Below are 22,530 nucleotides of genomic sequence, written 5' to 3'. Positions count from 1 at the left end.
AGGATGTATTTCACGGTAGGAAGAGGGAGAGCCTGTAGATCTGTGTATAACTCCTAGATATCTTAATTATATCACCATCCCTGTGTGTTTAGGGCAACACACTTAATCACAGATATCTGTTTTATCTTCCAGAAGGTGATGGGGAGAAGTAAGACCACAGGATGCCTGGCTTAGTTTGGTACAAGTTGGCTCAGAGTTCGGTGTGGTCTCTTGGACAGGTTGTATTTATCATGTCTAAAGCTATCAAACCCACAGGAACTGCAGTGCTGCCCAGCAGCAGGTAGAAATGCTGTGTACCAGCTTCAGTAAACTCAGAAAGCGGCTTTCCAGCTGTACAACTTATTTTGAAAACGTTTTTTTTGATTGTTCAACCCATTCTGAAGGCAGAAGAGGCTGTTTTTCCAAAGCATTTTGGAACGCAGATATTTTAGAGCTGTAGTTGAGCTAAATCTTGTTCTTACGAGCGATGCCGACTTTTATTAGTTTGTCTGCAAAACAGCTGCTTCTGTTTTCCACAAACATGTAACGTTAGTTTAAAGTCTGTCTCTTTCTGCAGACGGAGCCTCGTTGCTCTGCTCTCGAGGCCAAAGCCCACAATATCACAGGGGAATGCCGCTACGTGCGCGATGACTCTTAACTCCAGCCATCTCACTGAAATACGGCCTTTCAGGACATGGGCTTCTGTTTGCCTGGTTTGTACATTGTGTGCGCGCTTGTTTGTTTATAAGGAGGCTAACCTTGTAGTTGGCTTGACTGAAATGCACATCTTTGGCAGTAGTTACATATACAGAGCATGGTTATGAAATCCCTGGACCTGCTGCTGGTGGTACCCTTCCTCTGCATTACCCCTTCTAAGGATGCTCAGGATACTTCAATGCTGCTGGTGCCAGCCAACCCTGCCTGTGCCCTGTGGTTAAGCTTTCCCTTGTATCCATCTTCTCTACCCATCTTTTCTGCAAGGCTTACTCCAGTTCCCAGATCATGCCTTTTTGCCCTTCAGTAAACAGTCACAAGATGGGAAAGACTTTGGTGCTCTGAAGTTGCTCTCTTTCATGCCAAGAGTTGCAGGGAAAAGCCAGGATTGGAGGAGAAGGAAATCCCCAGGGATTTGGAAATCCCCGTGGGGTGGCTGGGCATCCCAGCGCTGCTGCAGGTCTCCGAGGAGGCCCTGCTCTGCTCCGCTCCAGATGGTGTGTGCTGGCCTGGGTAAGGCTGGTTCCTGGAAGGACAAAGAAAGATCTATTACTAGTTTTGATTCCTTTTTTTTTTTTCTCCTTAAAAAAAAATAAATTATTTCCTGGTTTTGGTGTTTCGCGATGTTTACCAAAGACGTTTAGCCAAAGCAAACCACCCGAATGAAAAATTGTGAGCAGAGAGGTCAGCCGCCCAGAAAGCTGGCACCTTGCCCTCAGGCGCTTTAGTCACGTCAGATTAGGTGCTCGCTTGCCTCTTTCCTACAGATAGGCTCTGACTCAAGCCTGCCTCTGTGTGCAGCCACCAGAAGAAAGCTCAGGCAGGTCTGGAAAGGCTCTCTAGCAAGAGGCGGGATTGCCATGCCTGCTTGTTAATTTTGGCAGCGCTCATGTTCATTCTTGTGCCAGCAGCGTCACGGAAAGCAAACGGAGAGGGATTATTTTATGATCAGTTGCCTTTCTGGGGGATGGGGGTTTCTTCTGGGGACTTCCTGTGGGAAAGAGAAGGCAGAGCAGGGCACAAAGCGTTTTCTTCTCCACCGGGAGGCTTTTTCTGCAGGAGGAGGTGCACAGAGCCAGGACGGGTGAAAGCGCTCCCTCCTCCCTTAATCCTTGCAGCAGTTGCAGACCTGACCTACCCACAGTGAGTCACTGGTATCAAAGTTGTCCTGTTACTTGATGAGACGTTACGAGCTCACAGCTTTTTGCCTAGTCGGCCAGCTCTCCAGCTCCTTGCAGAGTTCCCCGTGAAAGAGAAGGGGCTGCCTGGCCCAGGGACAGGATTTCCAAAGCCTCAGCCTGCAGAAAGTGAACAAAAGTCATTCAAAGGCTGTGCTTTGTGCTGGTAAGTGTAAGGAAAACTGATTTTACAGGAAAGTTGAGAACTGTGAACAGTAGGGGAGAAGAGCCCAGCCAGCCTTTGCACTATCCATCCCATCTTCCACTGTTTTTTTTTTTGTTGTTAGTGACTGTTAGAAGACAGCATTCAGCTGGCAGGCCGTGCAGACAGCAGAGAAGGCACTATCACAGATGGAGACGTGGAGGCACCAGAGAGAGGACCGAGAGGGAATCCTCTCAGCAGAGGGTCACGCACCTCAATACACTTTGCTTGGCCTTTTTGTCCTAGAAGTGAGCCAGGAACAAAGAGCTCAAGAAACCAACCCCAGAGAAATAAGGTGCTCTGAAGGACTGATTCCAGAGGCAATTTGCTGAGACTATTAATCACGGAACAGACAGGAAATTAATTTAAAATGATGTCATAATAACAGCACATGAAAGAAACACAAATGTAGCATAACCTCTGTAAATAGAAAAAGAATCTGTACGCTGACACTTGGGTAAGTGCTAAGCTGAAAGCCAACCAGGTGGCCGGCCTGCTGGGTGAGAGTTGTTAAGTGCTGGATGCTGGGACCCAGAGAAACAAAGCCCTTCTTGTGCCTGCAGGTGCAAACCTCATCACGGGTTCAGGGTCGGAGGAGTATCCCCTGCGTTGAGACAAGGTGAGAGAGATGCTCTTTCCCACAGCTGAGTGGATTTAAGATTTTGTTATCCTATGGTTACCTGTGAACCAACTTAGCCTTGCCCCATAATTCTAGCTGTTGTCATGAAGGTTGATATTTTTACCGCGTCTTTGCCTATAGTTCCTGCGATCCCTCTTCCTTTGATATCTCTTCCATCCAAAAGCTGCAAATTAGGGATAAGATTGCCCAAAAGAATGTGCTACCATGTGTCCTACATGTCCTTATTAAAGACCTGCAAAAGTCTTCAGCATCACTACAGCCCCTGTTGCCTACTTGATTTTAGGTTAAGAGCAGGGTTGTTGGTTTTGTTTTCTTTTACTCTGTGCTTGTAACCATCTACCACACCAGGGCTTTGGTCTCTGCCAGAGGTCTGACATCCTGCTAAAAGGCCTGAAGGGCAGCAGTGCTTCTGGGGAAATGGGACATCGCTGAGATAGGACCACTCCTTCACAAGCCCATGCCGCCGCTGCCCAGCCTATGGAAGTGGTCCGGGTAACTGGCTGTTAGAGCTGAATTCGACAAAATTTGTTCAGGTGGGTAATTCACAGTATTAGACAGCACTTTATTTTGGGATTTCTCTTCTAGCACAGGGCATTTTTTGCTTTGTGGAAACTGGGATAAAGGCAAAGAGGCGCAATGGGTACAGGAACTACAGCTACAGGGTGAGTTGTGACTGCAGTATTACCAGGCTGGTATTGCTACGCTCACACTTAGGGTACTGCAAGAAATGCAATCTGAGGATAATTTAGGAGGAATGATTAAAATAGCTGAGTGCGTACTTGAAAATCAGCTTGGGATGTCTGTTTTCAATCATATTCAAGTCTGGAAAGTCAGGGAATAGTCAGATAGTGGAAATATCTAATTATTTGAAGATGTTCTGGTGGCTCTATCAGATTCGACACACACTTTTCAAGTAATTATTAACATCATCTTATGATCGAGCTTTTCAGTTTAAGTAAAGTTATTTTTTTGTGGCTGATTAAAACTTTGCTCTATTTAAGCTCCTAAAAAAGTTGGTTAAAAAATATAGAAATGCAAAAGAACACAATAGAATTAATCCTTGCAAGAGGAAAGATGTCATTTTTTCCAGTACACACAAACTTGGGAAGAGCTATTTAGATTTTGCCTAATTTTTAAAAATATGGTGTTTTGACTGCAGATAAGGCAAGAAAAGTGCCTGCACCAAAGGTAGAACTTCTGAGGTTTTAAAAGCTGAAAACAAGGATTTGGGATGGGCTGGCTTTCTCTTTCTGAAACGCACTGTCACATCTGAAATACTTCATAGCATCGGAGACAGAGGGAGGCAGCAACTGAATGCAAAGCCTGAGCTACCTGTGCAAAATATATCCAGGCATTGTCTCTTTTGGAAAAAAATACAAAAATCTCGATATTTTTATGGTATATGATAATGACCTGATTCATTTCCTGCTCAGGTTGTTGCCCGACTGTTAAGCAGAATTTTATTTTATTTTATTTTTGTGTAACAAGCAGTTAAAAATGTATCTCTGCATCCCAGCACCGCGTTTTCCATCTCCATGCAGGAAACAAACTCTGGCTGCTTATGTGGCGACTTGGTCCCATTCCCAAGTATGTTTCTCTTCCACGTAAAATAAATAAATAAATAAATAAATAAATAAATAAATAAGGGAGGGGGGGAAGGGGGCACTTTTCTTCTGTGTATCAGGGCAGGGCCAGGCGGAAAACACGTGTCCATGCCCCCATCTCCTCTCAGCAAGGCAGGTCACAGTTTGTTGGACATTTCCCAAAGTGACATTTCCCGGCATACGTGTCCCTTTGCCCAGCATGTTTGCAAAAGCTTTTCCTCGGAGTGGAGGGAAGCCTTTTTTCCCCTTCACGGGAAATTCCAACGCTGGGATGTTAAACCCTCGCTTCCTAACGACAGCCTGCTGGTGATGGCTCGCACCCGGCGGACTGTGAGAGCGTATTTTCCCTCCTGGTGAGCTGAAACGAAGCAGAAGCTGCCCAACAGCAAGCGTAAGAGATGCGATTCCTCTCCCTTCGTGTCCCCCGTGTTACAGCTTGTTGCTTGCAGGGTACCTAAGGGGGAGCCCAGCCCTCAGGCTGTGTTCCCACAGGCTGTTTAGGCTCCCTGTGGAGCACATGTGGGGATCTTGGGTTATGGATATGGGAAATATAAGTAAGGGTTGATGCAGCCAAGCTAGCCTGTAGGAAAAGCTGTCGTCTTGGCTCTCGGGCACCTGCCTGTGCATGCAGTCCCTATCCCTGCATCTTCCCTGGGCACCAGGCCCCTTTCTCAGGGGTGTAGGGTGTCCCAGGCAGTGCTCAGAGGCAGTGGTATGTAACCTGATGTACCTGCACACACACCGAGGGAGCCTCCTGGCTGGTGGCACCTGCTTTATACCTTGCCTGGCTCCCTGCAGCATGCCAGGTGAGCTGTCTCGTTTTGGGGTAACAAATTTGTGTGACACTGGTAACAGGGTTTTATGCATTTGTCAAGGTGTTCTGCAAGGGAAGGGCGTCTAAATTTGCTGTGGTATTTACTGCTTTAAAGCTGTGTATCAACTGCAAATCCTAACATCCGTGTCAGAAAAAAAAATATGTTTTCATCCTACATATTAAAATGCAAAGCAAGAAAGGAGCTGAGTCGTTTAGTGGTGCCTCACATGCAGCTGCTTTGTGTTGGTGCATGTTCCTTGGGAGTCAAAAAATCAACAGGACTATTTTCAGAGAAATTCAGATGTTTCCCCTGTTGAGTCACACTGTTGCAGCTATTCCGTAAAGGCAGAACTTTCTGTGTTATTAGCGTAAACCTTTGTGTCACAGCCTGCAATCCTCCCTGGTAGCTGCTCCTCTTCTAGGCAGCAAATCAGCTTCGTTTCTGACTGAGAGCTTTCAGAAAGGATATGAGCAAGAGGAGGAGAAAGGAAAACAAAACAAAACAAAACAAAAAAAAACAACACAAACTTGCTTCCTTGGCAAAGACAGTCCAAAAGGCTGGCTGTTGTATGTGCAGTCAGTTCCACAACACTGGCTCACACTCTGCCACAACAAGAAGATGAATGAGGATGTTGCAGAAGAAAAGTAAGGGGAATCTATTCTTCTACATTTAAGCTGCATCTGCAGATCTAACCAGGGGATTCTGCTGCTGTCAATGTAAGCCTGATAGGGAACATGGTGGAGTTAAAATTGCTTTTTCATAATTTTTCATTATAATGCTTTTTTTTATTATTATTTTTTAGTTTGAAGATGAATACCTGAAGTGCTGCAAGTCAGATTAAAGCATAGGCACCAGCAGTGCATGCCAAGGCTCTGTTTGCAGAACCGTGAAGCAATGCCAAGCCTCCTGCTTCCAATTACACAAGCCTCATACCTCCTGCTCCAGAGACTGCAGGCACAGATTTGACCACCTTTCCTCACCAGCCATTTCCGAGGGGGGGTCAGGAGAAGAGCGCTGCGGGTTCAGCCCAGCTTGTGCTGCTGCAGACAAGCTGGCGTGTCCTGGTCACCGGGGTGAGTATCAGGCAGGAGCTCTGCACTGCTTGTAAAAATTCGCTAGGCACTTCTGCTAATATTGCTGCTGGCCAGTGGATTCATGAACTCCCTCCCTGCACTGCTATTTCTGTGTTTTCTTTGAGGCAGAGGCTTGGGGAAGGAGTCGCCTGCCCTTGGTGAGGCCCCCCCGTGATACTCGCTGGTCATTTCTCAATCTCCCAAGCGGAAGAGCAAAACGAGAGCCATTGGGATCGTGGATGCAGGAGGACAGAGAGGAAGGGAGGGGACCAGCCACAGGATCCTCTCCCGTGGGACTGTGAAGAGGAAATGACTTAAAAAGAGAGAGATGTGCTTGTGGGGGGTGGCACCAGGGCTGGCAGGAGGAGAGGGCTGCAGGGCTCTGGCAGCCGGAGCCTGGTCCCGAGGCCAAGCTCCCCCGCCATCTGGCGTTGCTTGGTTCATGGTGTTTGACCAGCACACCTACTTCCGTAGGGTTCTGTTCAACAAAAATCATAAACATTTTCTTGTCTGTTTTGGTCCACACCCATCTAATACGTCCTCTCCTCCGTGTGTGGCTGCCCTGCCCAGCAGCAGCGATTTAATCCTGGAGGTGGGACAAGGCAGGAGCCTGTCCCTGCGGCAGGAGCAGCGATGCAGAGCCCAGGGCTGGGGCTGGGTGCCAGGGCATAGCCACCTGAGGGAAATGGGTGCTGCATCAGATACAGATCAGGTATCTGCTGCCGTCAGATACACAGTGACATTTAAAGCTTGAGAAAGGATCTGCACAGCTCTCCCTCAGCCCTACATACATTCTGGCAAGGGCCAGTGTGGGGTTCTGCTTGGAGCAGCCACAGCTACAAGAGCACAGGCTTCTTGTAGCTCTGCGCCGTTCTGCTGGGAAAATGTAGTGTGCTGGTCGGTGGAGGCACACACCCTTGTGAAGCACTGCAAAAGAGGAAGGAGAATCACAGCTTCAAGTTGGACACGGAGGAAGAGAGAAAGCACTCACCAGACACAGCTTTGTTCAATGCAGAACATGTGATTGCTCTGGAGAAAAAGCAGATGAGATGAATTTTATTCTTGCCTTAAAAAGCGGGACTTTTTTCCTACTTTGACTTTGAAAGAAGGTATTCTGAGCCCAGTCTCTAGTATTTCTGGCCACACTGTGAACTGTCAGACCTTCCTGACTCCAGGTAACCTGAGAAATCCCGAAAAATTGACCTGGAATGAGAGTGAGAGAAGTTGTGTAGATTATTTTTTTTCCCCCTACAGATGGAAACAAGCAGAACACCCATCCTGACTTCTCAGTTTTTTAAGCAGTTTGCTGATCCAAGCTGTTTTGGGAAAGGTCCCCAAGGCAGAGGGGCAGAGTCTCTCCAGTCTTCTCTTTCTGGAAGAAACCAGAAACCACATCCCTATGCATCATTTAAACTCTTGTGTGCAAGCTCAGGGTCTGTATTATCATCCTATGCTTTCTGAACAAGTGAAACACCCCCAAGATCTAGTTTAGAAGTGTGATAAGAGCAGGCTGAGCCTGAATGTTGGGAGACAAGGTGGTGCTTCAGAAAAAAAAGAAAAAAAAAAAGCTGACACCTACCTAAAATCTAAAGTCTCCATAAATGCATGATAGTGATTCCATAAGACATAAGGAAGAGTGCTTGTTAGGCAGTAAATGAAGCACATAGCCTCTTGTGTATCTTGAAAGCTCTTCGCAAATGTAACTTCTTTAACTTTCTTGAAGAGTTGCAATTTCGATGATGAAAACCCAGGAATGAGTCATGCCAAACTCAGAATTAACATTTTCAAAAGTTTTGAAAACCAAAAGTTTCCCTTGCTTAAAAACAAGAGCTATTCCAGCTGAGAGGCGCAAGAGGGAAGAGACAGCTTTAGGGAACTTTCGGCAATTTTTTAACCTTATGTGCAATGCTCATTTTAAGGTAGCAGGACTGAAGCATGCTCTCAGATGCACTTGAGCTTCTGCCTGGGCTTCGTCAGCCTTGAGCAGTCAGATGCTGCTGGGCCCCTGACGTGTGGCTGCGCAGGTGGCCGCAGTCACTGTGTCTGTCTGCTTTCAGGCAGGTACCTCTCGCAGCAAGTGGGCAGCAGACTGTGGCAATTTCTGTGCTCAGAAAAAAAAAAAAAAAAAGAAAAAAAAAAAAGAAAAAAAAAGATAGAAATTGTTGTCAGAAGGTTTGGAGTTCGAATTTAATGGATTTCCCTCTCAGTGCTGGTAAGAAGGCTTCCTACCCCTTCATGGGTGCAGCCTGCTTGGCCATTTGACCAGATGTGAGTTTCCATTCAGTCAGGCGAAAATAAATGTTATCAAGCCTTCCCTTTCAAAGTTGTCTTGAATTTTTACAGCAGGATACTTTCTTTCAAGCTGTCTTCTTTCTGAGACCAAGTATTGTTCCAATTTTATGCGTTTTGTAGTTGTTGATAACTTATGATCGCCGCATCCTAGGAAAGGAAATTATGCTGAGTGTTTCTCCATTCTTCTTTTTGACTAAACAGCTTGACTCCAAATTATTTATAAATATATATATATATTTAAACAATTTATGGAACCCACACAACAAAACATCTTGGCTGTGCTGAGATCTTCCATTGCTCAGGCCGGTTAACAGCCCCCAACACATACCAAGCAATACATACCAAAAGTAGAGAGGTAGGGAGCAGAATGTTGTTCTGCCTTGAAACTATTTCTGCACTTTTTTCCTCAGGAAGTGATTGGGAAAGAGTGACTTGCGCTAAATGGTTGCATCACCTTCTGAGCAATGGGAGCTGCCCGTCAGAAGGAGAGGGATCTGATGCTGAATTTCAGCTTGCGGAGTGGAGGGTACAAAAATGTATTATGCTGCTAGACTGTGAGTCTGAAGGTCATTGTCACGCGTGGTGGACCATCCTGAATTCTTCAGAAGCCGTGATTTCCTTCGGAGAGCAGCCACTAAAGAATAGCCATGCACAGCAATATGCTTCATTGGCTGAGTAGTTAGTGGAGATTAGGAAGATGTCAATAAGGTTTTGTCTGAGGAGCACAGGCTGAAATATTTTCTAGCTCCAGACCTGCCACAGGGTTTCAAGCTTTTGTTGCAATTACAGGTATGAGGTGACTACTTGGACTGTACAATATTGGCACACGAAGAGAGAAGTGTGATGTGCAGTACCCAAGGTAAGTATTGACTCTCTGTGTATTCAGCATTGGGCGATGCTGTTTGTCAGTACTGAAACCATTTAGAGCAGCTTGTGAGCTTTAATAAGTGACTTATTTGCTGGTGTAGCTAATGGTGAAATGTTCTTTGGCACCGATGGCAGGAAACACAGCCCTTCTGTAAATTAAAATCAGTATTGTTCTAATTACATTCACTGTTTATAGGGTGACGGTAATGTCTAATTCTCATCTATTCCCAGCACTGATTTACAGAAAAGGGTGATAGTTTTGTTGGGTTGGATATCAGCTTGTTCAGCCTTTCTGATAAAGAATGTAAATTGCTTGCAGAGTGTTTAAAAGGGCGTGCCAGAAGTGTACTCGGCTTTGCTTTTTAGAAGCCCTGAGGCTCCGCTGTGGGAGACCTCAGGGTCTCTTCTGCAGAGGTTTGCAGTGTAGGAAGACACAGCCTGTTCTTTGGGCCAAGAGGGCCAGTGTGTACCGCTCAGATGGTCATAAGCCTTTTCTGATTTTTGGCTTCTGACTTCCTGGTAGCTGTACTTGATGGACGGTTTAATGCTGCGAAGGGTGTGTTTCTAACAGCCTTCCCCTTCTTAGGTTGAAACATCCAGTCGTAGCTTCATCCCAAAGAGGAGGAATAATGCTGAAGACGTAGGAGACAGGAGCTGAAGCAGGTGGGTGTTTGAGAAGGCAGGATTTTAAGAGTCATCCTTTATGGCCGTTGAGACACTATATGGCTGTATCTCAGAGATAAGTATGCCGTGTTTCAAGGTTTCAGCAGCTCAAATAGGACTGATGTTGCATGATATCTCATATAAGATAAAATTTGAATATGGACTTGCTAATAAAACTGCACAGGATTCTAATTGTTGCCAGTTGCTGTCCAAACCCCAAATCAATACTGTCTTATCTCCTTTCTGTTTCCTACAGCAAAATGTTCAACCAACCAAAACAGAAATCAACAGCTACACATACCTGGCAAGTGTGGGCCATGTACGTGGTCTTGGCTGTCAGTCTCTCTGAGGAACAAGCCCTGAAGCAGGTCTGTCCTTCATGCGATGCCACTCAGTCTTGCAACTGCTCTTCCATGGGCTTGGACTTCATTCCCTCGGGGCTCACGGACAAAATCACGCTGTTAGACTTGGCCCGCAACAGGATAAAGCACATCCGAGCGCATGATCTGCAGCAGGCTGTGAACCTGAGGACCCTGCTGCTGCAGTCCAACAAAATCAGCTCCATAGACGAGGACTCGTTTGTCTCCCTGGGGAAGCTGGAGCTCTTGGACTTGTCAAATAACCGCCTGGCTCACTTGTCCCCAAGGTGGTTTGATCACCTTGTTTCGCTCCAGCACCTCCACATTCACGGCAATTGCTATAGCGACCTGGGGGAAAGTTCTCCCTTTTCTAGCCTGAGAAACTTGAGCTCTCTCCACCTGGGCAACCCGCGGTTCTCCACAATAAGGCAAGGAAACTTTGAGGGCATTACGCTTCTCGACCAGTTGTGGATCGAGGGCAGCAATCTCAGTGTGTATGAGCCTGGAAGTCTGAAGTCAATTAAGAAGATAAATCACATGATCATAAGCATAAGAAGGGTAGATCTGTTCTCAGCAATTGTTCGTGATCTTCTGCACTCTGCCATTTGGTTAGAAATTAGAGAAATTAAATTGGACATTGAAAATGAAAAACTGGTGCAGAACTCTACACTTCCTTTAACAATACAAAAAATGACTTTTACCAGAGCTTCATTCTCAGATAAATATGCTAGCCAAATAATGGTGTTATTGAAAGAAATTACATCTTTGCGAGAGTTAGAGTCAATAGATAGTGTGCTTGAGGGGAATGGAAATTGGAATACTGAATTAATTAAAGTAAGTGGACAAAGTTCTGTTGAAACAGTATCAGTAACTAATATGACTATTCTGCATTTTTATTTGTTTTTAGACTTGAAAGGTTTGGAGTCACAAATAAGTAAACTGAAAAGACTCAGCATTGCAAGCTCTAAAGTTTTCATGGTACCATGCAGTCTTGCAAGAAATTTTTTATCGCTTGTGTATCTTGACTTTCATGATAATTTGCTTGTAAATAATCGCTTAAGTGAGACAATCTGTAAAGATGCTTGGCCTTCATTGCAAACTTTAAATCTAAGTAAAAACTCTTTAAAATCTCTAAACCAGACTGCAAAATATGTAACTAATCTACCCAAACTGAATAATCTTGACATTAGCCAAAACAATTTTGGTGAGATTCCAGATGTGTGTGAGTGGCCAGCAAAGCTGAAATATTTGAATCTCTCCAGGACTCGTATTTCCAAATTAACAGCTTGCATTCCCTCAACTCTCGAAGTGTTGGACATCAGTGCAAACAACCTGAAGGAGTTTAATCTGCATCTGCCGTTTCTCAAAGAGCTGTACCTTGCAAAAAACCAGCTGAAGGCCTTGCCTGATGCGGCAAGCATTCCTAACTTGGTGGCCATGTCAATCGGAAGAAACAAGCTCAGCAGCTTCTCCAAGGAAGAGTTGGAGTCCTTCAAGAAAATGGAGCTGCTGGATGTCAGCGCCAATAACTTTATCTGTTCCTGTGAATTCCTCTCCTTCATTCAGCACCAGGCAGGGATAGGCCAGATGCTCGTGGGGTGGCCGGAAGGCTACATCTGCGACTCTCCCCTGGCAGTGAGAGGGGCACAGGTTGGAGCCATTCATCTCTCACTGATGGAGTGTCACCAGTCCCTGGTGGTGTCCTTGATCTGTGCTGTGTTTTTCCTGGTCATCCTCGTCCTGGTGGCCATCGGGTACAAGTACCACGCAGTCTGGTACATGAGAATGACGTGGGCATGGCTCCGAGCCAAGCGGAAGCCCAAGAGAGCCCCCCCCAAGGACATCTGCTACGATGCTTTTGTCTCCTACAGTGAGAACGACTCCAACTGGGTGGAAAACGTCATGGTGCAGGAGCTGGAGCAGGCGTGTCCCCCCTTTCGGCTGTGCCTCCATAAGCGGGACTTTGTGCCCGGGAAGTGGATTGTGGATAACATCATCGACTCCATTGAGAAGAGCCACAAAACGCTCTTCGTGCTGTCGGAGCACTTTGTGCAGAGCGAGTGGTGCAAGTACGAGCTGGACTTCTCGCACTTCCGCCTGTTTGACGAGAACAACGATGCGGCCATTCTCATCCTCCTGGAGCCCATCCAGAGCCAAGCTATTCCCAAGAGGTTCTGCAAACTGCGGAAGATAATGAACACAAAGACCTACCTGGAGTGGCCTCGTGAGGAAGAGCAGCAGGAGATGTTTTGGGAAAACTTGAAAGCAGCTTTGAAATCATAGGAGAAGTTAGTAGCTCTTGTTTCAGTGTATTTACTCAAAGGATATAGGTCAGTGTTTCTTCCTGCCAAGACATTGATTTGTCTTTATTTTCTGCCTAACAAAAACTGTCTTTCCTGTGGATGGTCATGTTAATAAATGAAAAAGAGCCACAAAAGGCTTTTCAGTGGTTTGATATTCTGATCTTCCCTGCTAGTAGTCGTGATATTTGGAAGTCTTGCGTGATTTTAGATATTTTCTAAATACATTTTAGCTGAATTTAGTGTTTTTCTGTACTCTTTCCTCCTATCACCATATCACTGATTAGTTCCTGACAATCCTTTTGTGGTTTACAATTAGAAATAAATAGAAGTGCTTCAATGCTCCTGTGTCAGTTGTTCTTTCTTTTTTTTTTTTCATCATCATCATTCATAGAATGCTCTTAAAATTTAATTCTGAGGAAAAAAAAAAAAAAAAAAGAGAATTTACATCAAAATATGCTTTCTGAAGCCCTACCATTGCCATGGAATGTGAAACAGACAGTACTGAATTTGAACGTCTCTGTTCATAAGACTGGTTTTCTTGCTACTCATGCCGGAATCCGTAACACCATGCACAGGTTGGGTTTTGCTCAATAGTAGTCAAGGACATATTCTGGCACCTTGTACAATAACTTGAAATTCAGAGGCATTAAATCAACATATGTTTGTTTTTAAATTTTCTTAGTCTTCTTTCTCCCTGGGGATTCATGTTTCCTCCTTTGTGGTTACCACGTGTCCTTACCTACCCATAGAAATAGTTGCTTTCTTTTTGTGGTGTGCAAGCTTGTGCTTCTAATGAGTGGGGTGGATGGTACTGCAGACTGGTTTCTGTTCTTCTATTTTGCACAGCACATTTAATTAAGCATTGGGCCAAGCACCCCTACATGCTTACCTCTGTAACCAGTGCAGAAAGCCTGCACTGGTAGGAGGGAATTCATCTTTTGTACTTCATTGTGAGATATGTCCTGGTTATACTGCATTGCTCTTCACCAGTTGTAAAGGGAATAGTGACAAGCAGGTAGATAGAGATGTTTATGTTTTGATAGCTAGTCTAACCCTGAGTACCTGCAGCTGGATTTATTGTGGGTTTCTTGTGTTTAGAGCTGCTTGTGGAAAGCTGAATTGTCTCTGGAGGGATAAATTTATATGTGGTTTGGATAACTCAGCATTTCCATGCTCCACTTTTCTTGTGTTGCTGGAGTGTAAGCACAGAAGAGCATAGATGAATCTTGATTAAACTTCATACATGCAATTATTTTGTGGTGAAATGCAAGTCTTGATGTATGGACTGAGAGTCCAAGTAAGTGGTTGAAAAATGAGGAAATTTGCTTATACGTGTGTCTCTGCAGGCATATGCATACACACACACACATATATATATATATCTGTGTATGTGTATGTTAATATGTATATACTTCTGTGTGCGTGTGTATGCATAGATACACAAGATTGCAGCTTTTGGGGGTTTGCATGCAAACTCCACTTTCGGTTCTACTTTCCTGTTACAATGACATCTCTAGTTAGTCCAAAGTCTACAATGGAACTTTTCTGGTCACCCTCTTGGATCAGAATAGCTCAAGGGCTAATCAAATCTGGGTTCCAGGTGAGTGATGGGTGAATCATCTGACAGCAAACACTGAGCACAGATAAGATTGATTAGGAGGCTGCATGCCTAGAGGTAAGGAGGGAAATGTTTCAGAGAAGGTCAGGCAGAGGTAAGAAAAGCCTTGACTTTTATGTGGTATGTTCTCACCATAGACACAGAATTTTATGGGCTCAGACATTTAAAGAAGACCGACGGCGTTACTGATCTTATGCCAATCAGATCGTCTAGGTGGGAATTCCCCTGCTTGCATAGCCCAAGCTGAGAAGTGAAGTGGGAAGGAGACAGCAGCACGAGAGGTAGCTGAGTGAAGAGTGATCACCAAGAGAGAGATGAAACGTGAAATAAGTTAACTGGCACGCAGGCACCAGAGCTGGAGCACCAGGAAATGTTTTCTACATGGAGGTAAGTCTGCAGGCAGGTGGAGGCTGGAGACGCAGGGAGAGAGTGAGGCTGCAATGCCGTAGGGAGAAGTGGGGATGGAGCACTCGGTCTATCTAATCTCTGCCACCATGTCGTCCTCCTCTGCATGGGAAATTTGGGATGCTTGGGGCTGCTGGGTATGGGCTGGCTCCTGTGGGAGAGCAGGATGGGGGGAGGATTTCTGATTCCTGTCAGGAGCAATCACAGGCATCTGGTGGGGCTGCATGGCAGGCAGTGAGAGGGAAGGCTCCCTGGGAGAGCTGGGACATGCTGATGGGAGTATCGTCCTTCAGGAAACGGCGACAGAAGAAAGCAGCACATGAAAAAAAGACAAGTTGGGTCAGGCTGTGTCATTTCATCTCAGTTTCCTCTTGGGAGGGTGCCTGTGTGTGTTTTGTCCTATTCATTGTTTTGCACCATTTGTACGTCACTACCACCTGCTCAGGGAAGGCTAGGTGTGAATATGGGCTGCTTTTGTTTTAGGAATACAACCAGGAAGGAACTCAGTAAGCACTGGTCTTGGGGCTGTGTGATCAGCTAGCTACTTATGTCACTCCACCCTGCTGCACCGCCATGTGTGAGTACATGTATGTATACGTGTATATACGCATATATACTTTTAAGGAAATGCTGATGGGCAGTACCCAGGACGTAAGCAATCCACACACAACCAAGTGGGAAGTAAAAACTTCCCCAGTCTACTTGTAGATTGATCCTTTCACAAACCAGTGACCCCTCAGACTACAGCTCTACTAGATGTTAGTAGCTCTCTTTTAGCTTGGTACTCTTTCCCAAATCAGAAACAATTTGTATGCTGCTGGCATGCAGTTAAATTCACCTTTATCAGTGTTTATAGAATCTTGCTCTGTTGATACTTGTTTTCTTTAAGAATGTGTACATATACTTCTACTGGCCTGCACCAGGAAAGATAACCCTGAGCACATCTGATGGCTTGGATGCTTTGTCCATAAACCAGAAACACTTTGAAAATTTAGTTCATCACTGTGCCTTACAGTACAACCATATCTGTGCAAGTTTCCGCATATTAGCTGTGTTTCAGTTTCTATGTGGCATTTTTTTTTTTCTTTTTTCTGTCCAGTGCAATGGGGAACAAGTGATTCTTTGATAGGGTGTGGAGAGGCCTGAAAGGACCCTGGAAGTCAGGAAACTGCATTATTAGACAGGAATGGGAAGGGGAAAAGAATGTCTGAAAATGAATGAGAGTAGGAATGGAATTTCCCCAGGGATCTGCCCCATGTGACAGACGAGCAAAACAACCTTAAACAGATGCTCAGGGAAGTGACAATAAAGAAAAATCTCTTCCTGTACCACCAAACTGGGGTCATTACTTCAGTTCCTGCTGGTAAGGGGGAGAGTTGTTGGGCTCAGCTGGTGTTTCCAATGTAGTTAGTACCTGCCCAGTTACTTTCTGCTCTACCAGTTTTCCATCTGTAAGTAACCTACCTATAGATAGATTTTGATGGACTGTGTTGCCTGGTGGTTTCTGTTTGTTTGCTTGTTTTTCTAACAGTGGGAGGTTTGATGGCAACTTGGGCTTGCTATTCATTTTAGAAATTCCACTTCAGTGTGTTGCTTGTGAAACCAATCTTAACCACGGCTTTTCTCCTATGGCTTACAGCACTGTGTTATCCAGGCAGCCTTGTGTGACCAAAGAAGCCCTGTAAAAGAACCTCAGCTGGATAGCAGGTGACTGTGACTACAGATCGTAATTCTTTGGGTGGGATTCACCTGCTTAAATATCTAGATACCTAAACCATTTTAAGATGATGGTGTAATTTCTCTTGGAGGCATCAGATCTTAATGTGGGTGTCTAAGAGACATGACGTGAATTGCCCCTAAAAGTTGTTATTTATCTTGATTGACTTCAGAGGACAGAGTGAATGACCACCTCAGCTGTGGGCATCTGAAGTCCGGGGAGATGAATGTGTCCTTCAGGACCCAAAGCTCCACATCAGAGAAAGAGAGAGATTAAAGGAAATAGCAGAAGAGGTCAAAATGCTTGTAGTCTTTTAGGTGGGAAAAGATGGAAGGACTGAAAAAAAATATCCAGATCCTTTTCTCCTCTCCCCATTTGCTCAAATTCTGCCCCTTTTGAAAGATTTTAAGCAACTCTGGCTAAAAATAATGCAACTAGAAATGGTAGGACTTGTCTGCCTAAATCTTCCTATTGTGGGTCAGCTACTCTAAAACAAACTAGGGTATGAATTCAAACTGAAGTAGATCTTCTGCACAGAGTTGCAGTGGGATGACTGAAGGAGAAAGTTCTCCTCAGTGAGTACATCTAACCCAGTTAACCTGATGTAGACCCCACGATGACCTTTGGGAACATGTTCTCTGGTCATTTTTGGAGTTAGTTCATTTTTTTCACCCTTGGTAAAATACCTACATCCCAGGGGTTTGGGACACACTGAGGAATGTTGTCTCATGCTTTGAAAGTGCTCTTTGATCCTTGCCAAGAAAGCATAAACAAAAAAGATTTATAACTCAATATGTAATAAGTGTTTTGAAAGGAAAACAGCCCTCCCAGGCTTTAAGAATCGTTTTTCCAACTCCTCAAAGGGAGAGAAGATCTAACGTCTCTGTTGGAAGGGAGGCCAGGCTAGATTTTATGGCAAGCTCTGTAACACAAAAAGTCATTTCAAATCAGTATTATAAAAGGCGTGAATGTGAGGGAAAAGAGAAGTGAGACAGTATTTACAACAATGTGGATTTTTTTTTTGAATCATTTTGGTCTAGAAGATGAGGAACAGGCTATGAGGATGGAGAAAAAAAATGATCTAGCCCAGCCAAGTGATCTGGCTGCAGGAAGCTCCAAGAGCCGCTGGATCTTCCTTCCATCTAGGCCTGACCAGCCAGATCTGCCACACAGACCTAAAGCAGAAAAAGCCTCTAGCAGAGGAGGAAGATGTAGCAGTAAAAAGGAAGAACTAAGAGTCAGTTGTTTACTGTGGTCAGTTTTCCCAGCTTAAGTTTCAGTGTCAAGTGTCAGACTGATCACAGCATGGTAATGATGGCCTACAGAGACATCTAGGCAAATATGTAGCTCCCAACTCCTAGCACAGGTACACCCAGAATAGCCTAAGGTAGAAGAAAGAGACAGAAACATACTCAATCAGCTTCTCCTTATTACCAGAAGTCAGATTAGACACATGCTGGTATGAATATTAAATGTGAAAGTTACTATTTCTGACAAGACACTGACTCTTATTGATGTGACCAGGATTTGAATCACATACTGGAAGCAGGACTTCAAATGAAGTTTGCAGATGATAGTAAGTTCATAGGAGCCATGGACTCTCTCAAGGGTAGAGAGGCCTTGCAGAGAGATCTTGACAGACTAGAGGGCTGGGCAATCACAAACCACATGAAGTGTAACAAGAGCAAGTGCTGGATTCTGCACTTGGGACAGGGCAACCTGGGCTCATGGCCCAGGTCATGGCCTGCTGGAGTTCAAAGCATTTGGACAATGCTCTCAGACACAGGGTCTGATTTTTGGGTGGTCCTGTGTGGAGCCAGGAGCTGGACTTGGTGATCCCTCTGGGTCCCTTCCAACTCAGGATACTCTGATTCTATTTCCCACAAGACACGGGCTCTTCTTAATGTGACCAGGATTTGAATCACATATGCAAGACTCTTCATAGTAAAAAATGAATATACAAAGTAATATTCACAGCTCCAGGGGAAAGCTACTTAAGACAGGATTTGGGGTGGGAGTGGGATGGGATATATGGGGACTATTTTCTAAACAGGCAAAGGATCATATTAGTAAGAATGTTGTGATTATTCAGATATTTAACTAAATCTTTCAAAAATATGTACAACTATTAATTAACTTGATAGTCCTAATTCCAAAACTAGAACCCTTAGGAGAAGAAAAAAAAAGAATTCAATATACTTAGCATTTAGCAAATGATTGTGGGATATGTATGTAGAGTCCCATTTTTGACTAAGCTATGTAATCTCTGAAATACATTAAAAACTGATATAGTCATAGTGTCTTTAAAAGGAACAGTAAGGGTTATGTTATAACTATTATCCAAAACGTAGCTACTTCAGAACTAAGTAATCATCTTGTAATTCTCTATTTCATATTTTAGGCAAAAAAATGTCGACACATACCTGGCAAGTGTGGGCCATGTACGTGGTCTTGGCTGTCAGTCTCTCTGAGGAACAAGCCCTGAAGCAGGTCTGTCCTTCATGCGATGCCACTCAGTCTTGCAACTGCTCTTCCATGGGCTTGGACTTCATTCCCTCGGGGCTCACGGACAAAATCACGCTGTTAGACTTGGCCCGCAACAGGATAAAGCACATCCGAGCGCATGATCTGCAGCAGGCTGTGAACCTGAGGACCCTGCTGCTGCAGTCCAACAAAATCAGCTCCATAGACGAGGACTCGTTTGTCTCCCTGGGGAAGCTGGAGCTCTTGGACTTGTCAAATAACCGCCTGGCTCACTTGTCCCCAAGGTGGTTTGATCACCTTGTTTCGCTCCAGCACCTCCACATTCACGGCAATTGCTATAGCGACCTGGGGGAAAGTTCTCCCTTTTCTAGCCTGAGAAACTTGAGCTCTCTCCACCTGGGCAACCCGCGGTTCTCCACAATAAGGCAAGGAAACTTTGAGGGCATTACGCTTCTCGACCAGTTGTGGATCGAGGGCAGCAATCTCAGTGTATATGAGCCTGGAAGTCTGAAGTCAATTAAGAAGATAAATCACATGATCATAAGCATAAGAAGGGTAGATCTGTTCTCAGCAATTGTTCGTGATCTTCTGCACTCTGCCATTTGGTTAGAAATTAGAGAAATAGCATTCAATATAGCTGAAGAAATGCAACTTTTGAGCGTTTTATCTTTGTCTTTTGCAAAGAAAATTTCTTTTAAACAGGTCTTACTCACAGATGCTACTGTGCCTGGGATTGTCACTATTTTAGAAAAGGTGCCAAGATTAGTTGAGGTGGAGATGAAAGACTGTAGACTCTTGGGCACTGGACGATGGGATTTAGAAATTCAAGCAAACCAATCACAGTCTCTGAGAGTTCTGACAATTGAGAAATTATCTATAGAGGAATTTTATTTGTTTACGGATCTTCAGGCTGTACTAGATCTAGTATCTCTCTTTACCAAAATCACAGTTGAAAATACCAAGGTCTTTTTGGTACCATGCAGGCTTTCAAAACAACTTCTGTCATTAGAATATCTTGACCTTAGTGCAAATTTGCTTGGAGATCAGAGTTTGGAACATTCAGCCTGTCCGGGTGGTTGGCCTTTACTAAAAACTTTAAATTTAAGTCAGAATTCACTGAGTGACTTTAAAATGACAGCTAAAAGCTTGTCTCATCTAAGAAACTTAATTCTTTTAGACATTAGCCAAAACAATTTTGGTGAGATTCCAGATGTGTGTGAGTGGCCAGCAAATTTGAAATATTTGAATCTCTCTAGGACTCAAATTCCCAAATTAACGGCTTGCATTCCCTCAACTCTCGAAGTGTTGGACATCAGTGCAAACAACCTGAAGGAGTTTAATCTGCATCTGCCGTTTCTCAAAGAGCTGTACCTTGCAAAAAACCAGCTGAAGGCCTTGCCTGATGCGGCAAGCATTCCTAACTTGGTGGCCCTGTCAATCAGAGGAAACAAGCTCAACAGCTTCTCCAAGGAAGAGTTGGAGTCCTTCAAGAAAATGGAGCTGCTGGATGCCAGTGCCAATAACTTTATCTGTTCCTGTGAATTCCTCTCCTTCATTCAGCACCAGGCAGGGATAGGCCAGATGCTCGTGGGGTGGCCAGAAGGCTACATCTGCGACTCTCCCCTGGCAGTGAGAGGGGCACAGGTTGGAGCCGTTCATCTCTCACTGATGGAGTGTCACCAGTCCCTGGTGGTGTCCTTGATCTGCGCTGTGTTTTTCGTAGTCATCCTCGTCCTGGTGGCCATCGGGTACAAGTACCACGCAGTCTGGTACATGAGAATGACGTGGGCATGGCTTCGAGCCAAGCGGAAGCCCAAGCGAGCCCCCCCCAAGGACATCTGCTACGATGCTTTTGTCTCCTACAGTGAGAACGACTCCAACTGGGTGGAAAACGTCATGGTGCAGGAGCTGGAGCAGGCGTGTCCCCCCTTTCGGCTGTGCCTCCATAAGCGGGACTTTGTGCCCGGGAAGTGGATTGTGGATAACATCATCGACTCCATTGAGAAGAGCCACAAAACGCTCTTCGTGCTGTCGGAGCACTTTGTGCAGAGCGAGTGGTGCAAGTACGAGCTGGACTTCTCGCACTTCCGCCTATTTGACGAGAACAACGATGCGGCCATTCTCATCCTCCTGGAGCCCATCCAGAGCCAAGCTATTCCCAAGAGGTTCTGCAAACTGCGGAAGATAATGAACACAAAGACCTACCTGGAGTGGCCTCGTGAGGAAGAGCAGCAGGAGATGTTTTGGGAAAACTTGAAAGTAGCTCTAAAATCCTAGTCAGAGACATGTAAGGCTGAGTATGTAGCAAATATCTGCTGGATTCATTTCCCTTGCCTCTTTGTCCATCATCTACCCGTGTCTGTATAACAAAGTTTTGAGCTACTGGAATTTCTTTTACTTGCTGTGAAATTGTTTTATTTTTGTCATTGTAGTCATGATTTTTCTACGTGTTTTAACCAGCATTATTAAAAAAAGCAGTTTCATTTAAATATTTAATGATGAAAAGTTATTTAGATACATGGCTATGTAGTTTATATACTTTAATCTTTGAATAGCTGTATGAAAGAGCCTGCCTAGACAAGGGTGTTTCCGTATTTTTTTGTATAAACTACTTCCAATCAAGTGCAATAAAGGTTCGTTTATGGAGTAGTTTATTACTGCATTTATTGCATGTAATTTTCATCCTAGCTCCCCTAGTTAAGACGACATATTCTCAATAGTATTTCACAATCACTGTACGTTAAATGTCCAAATCTTCTAAGAATCGTGGCTGTAAACTTTAACCTAAAAATGCGCCATCACACTGCAGTGCTGGCTGCTGTAATGTACATGTTCTATGGCAGACAATTTTCATGGCGATAGGCACTTGTGGATGTTTTCAGTTTCTTTGTACCATGCATGGGAACAGGTGCATCAGGGTAGGGTCCAAACACCCTTCTCAGTTGCTTAAATGTAGCTCTCTGAGTGCTCACTTAGAGTGTGGGAAACACTGATATATATATATAGTCTTTGAATTCAAGACCATACTCTTCTCTCTAATAAACAGCCTTGGCATCAGCATGAAAAGGGCATTTCCCACATTTCTGTTCTCTCTGTAAAGTAGCCTCACTAGCCTCATAGTAAAGAATTCTTTCCTAATGTCTAATCTAAATCTACCCTTTTTTAGTTTTAAGCCATCCACTATCACTATAAGCCCTGGTAAAGAGTCTCTTCCATCTTTCTTTTAGGCTCCCTTTAAGCATCGGAAGACCTTATAGATCATGTCCATGTTATGTTATTGTTGTGTTTTAGTCTCTGGCATCCTAAGTGTACAAAATCTCTGTTCAGCCACCTGAGTATTTGCATCTGACTTTAAACTCCAAAACTCTCATCTCATAGCTAGTTACCTTTTGTGTTACTTATAGGAGGTTCTCTGTGCAGACAGTATTTCAGTGAGAGCAGAAGTCCTCTTGTCCTTTTCTAGCCAGAAGACTGAGGACAAACATTCCTCCAATTCATCCACAACTAGGCAACTGTTATCAGTGTAACACAAAAAGAAATATTTATTTACATCCATTTTTGTATATATGAACACAGGCTTAAAGCATTACAAAAATTACTAACCTTGCTAGTTCATC

The 22,530-nt window shown here is 44.4% G+C and overlaps 2 protein-coding genes across 16 annotated transcripts; both read left to right on the top strand.

Annotated features, from left to right (window-relative positions):
- The first annotated feature begins 1,673 nt into the window (after positions 1-1,673).
- Positions 1,674-13,026, top strand: LOC110351185 (toll-like receptor 2 type-1). Of its 7 annotated transcripts, XM_038178104.2 has the most exons (7): positions 1,674-2,037; positions 2,159-2,692; positions 3,062-3,246; positions 5,935-6,205; positions 9,287-9,356; positions 9,951-10,027; positions 10,284-13,026. In XM_038178104.2, exon 7 carries the CDS (start codon positions 10,288-10,290, stop codon positions 12,667-12,669), a length of 2,382 nt encoding a protein of 793 aa, XP_038034032.1. In that variant the 5' UTR covers positions 1,674-2,037; positions 2,159-2,692; positions 3,062-3,246; positions 5,935-6,205; positions 9,287-9,356; positions 9,951-10,027; positions 10,284-10,287; the 3' UTR covers positions 12,670-13,026. The 7 variants fall into 7 exon arrangements, with proteins under 7 accessions (XP_038034032.1, XP_071893477.1, XP_005021002.3 ...); XM_072037376.1 differs by lacking the exons at positions 1,674-2,037; positions 9,951-10,027 and having other exon boundaries at positions 2,168-2,692; XM_005020945.6 differs by lacking the exons at positions 1,674-2,037; positions 2,159-2,692; positions 3,062-3,246 and adding an exon at positions 4,516-4,708.
- A 561-nt stretch (positions 13,027-13,587) lies between these two features.
- On the top strand, positions 13,588-21,573 carry TLR2 (toll like receptor 2). Of its 9 annotated transcripts, none has more exons than XM_072036739.1 (5): positions 13,588-13,704; positions 14,445-14,694; positions 15,196-15,289; positions 16,352-16,419; positions 18,831-21,573. In XM_072036739.1, the coding sequence occupies exon 5, from the start codon at positions 18,839-18,841 to the stop codon at positions 21,188-21,190; it is 2,352 nt and encodes a 783-aa protein (XP_071892840.1). In that variant the 5' UTR covers positions 13,588-13,704; positions 14,445-14,694; positions 15,196-15,289; positions 16,352-16,419; positions 18,831-18,838; the 3' UTR covers positions 21,191-21,573.
- The last annotated feature ends 957 nt before the right edge of the window (positions 21,574-22,530 follow it).

Source organism: Anas platyrhynchos, chromosome 4 (genome assembly GCF_047663525.1).
Source record: "Anas platyrhynchos isolate ZD024472 breed Pekin duck chromosome 4, IASCAAS_PekinDuck_T2T, whole genome shotgun sequence".
In the NCBI taxonomy this organism is placed as follows: Eukaryota; Metazoa; Chordata; class Aves; order Anseriformes; family Anatidae; genus Anas; species Anas platyrhynchos.
The sequence above is the reverse complement of the archived record's forward strand: the minus strand, read 5'-3'. Positions and strand labels throughout refer to the sequence as shown.

Excerpts from the sequence above, each read along its gene's own strand:
- LOC110351185 (XM_038178104.2), top strand. The coding sequence starts at position 10,288 with ATGTTCAACCAACCAAAACAGAAATCAACAGCTACACATACCTGGCAA.
- TLR2 (XM_072036739.1), top strand. The coding sequence starts at position 18,839 with ATGTCGACACATACCTGGCAAGTGTGGGCCATGTACGTGGTCTTGGCT.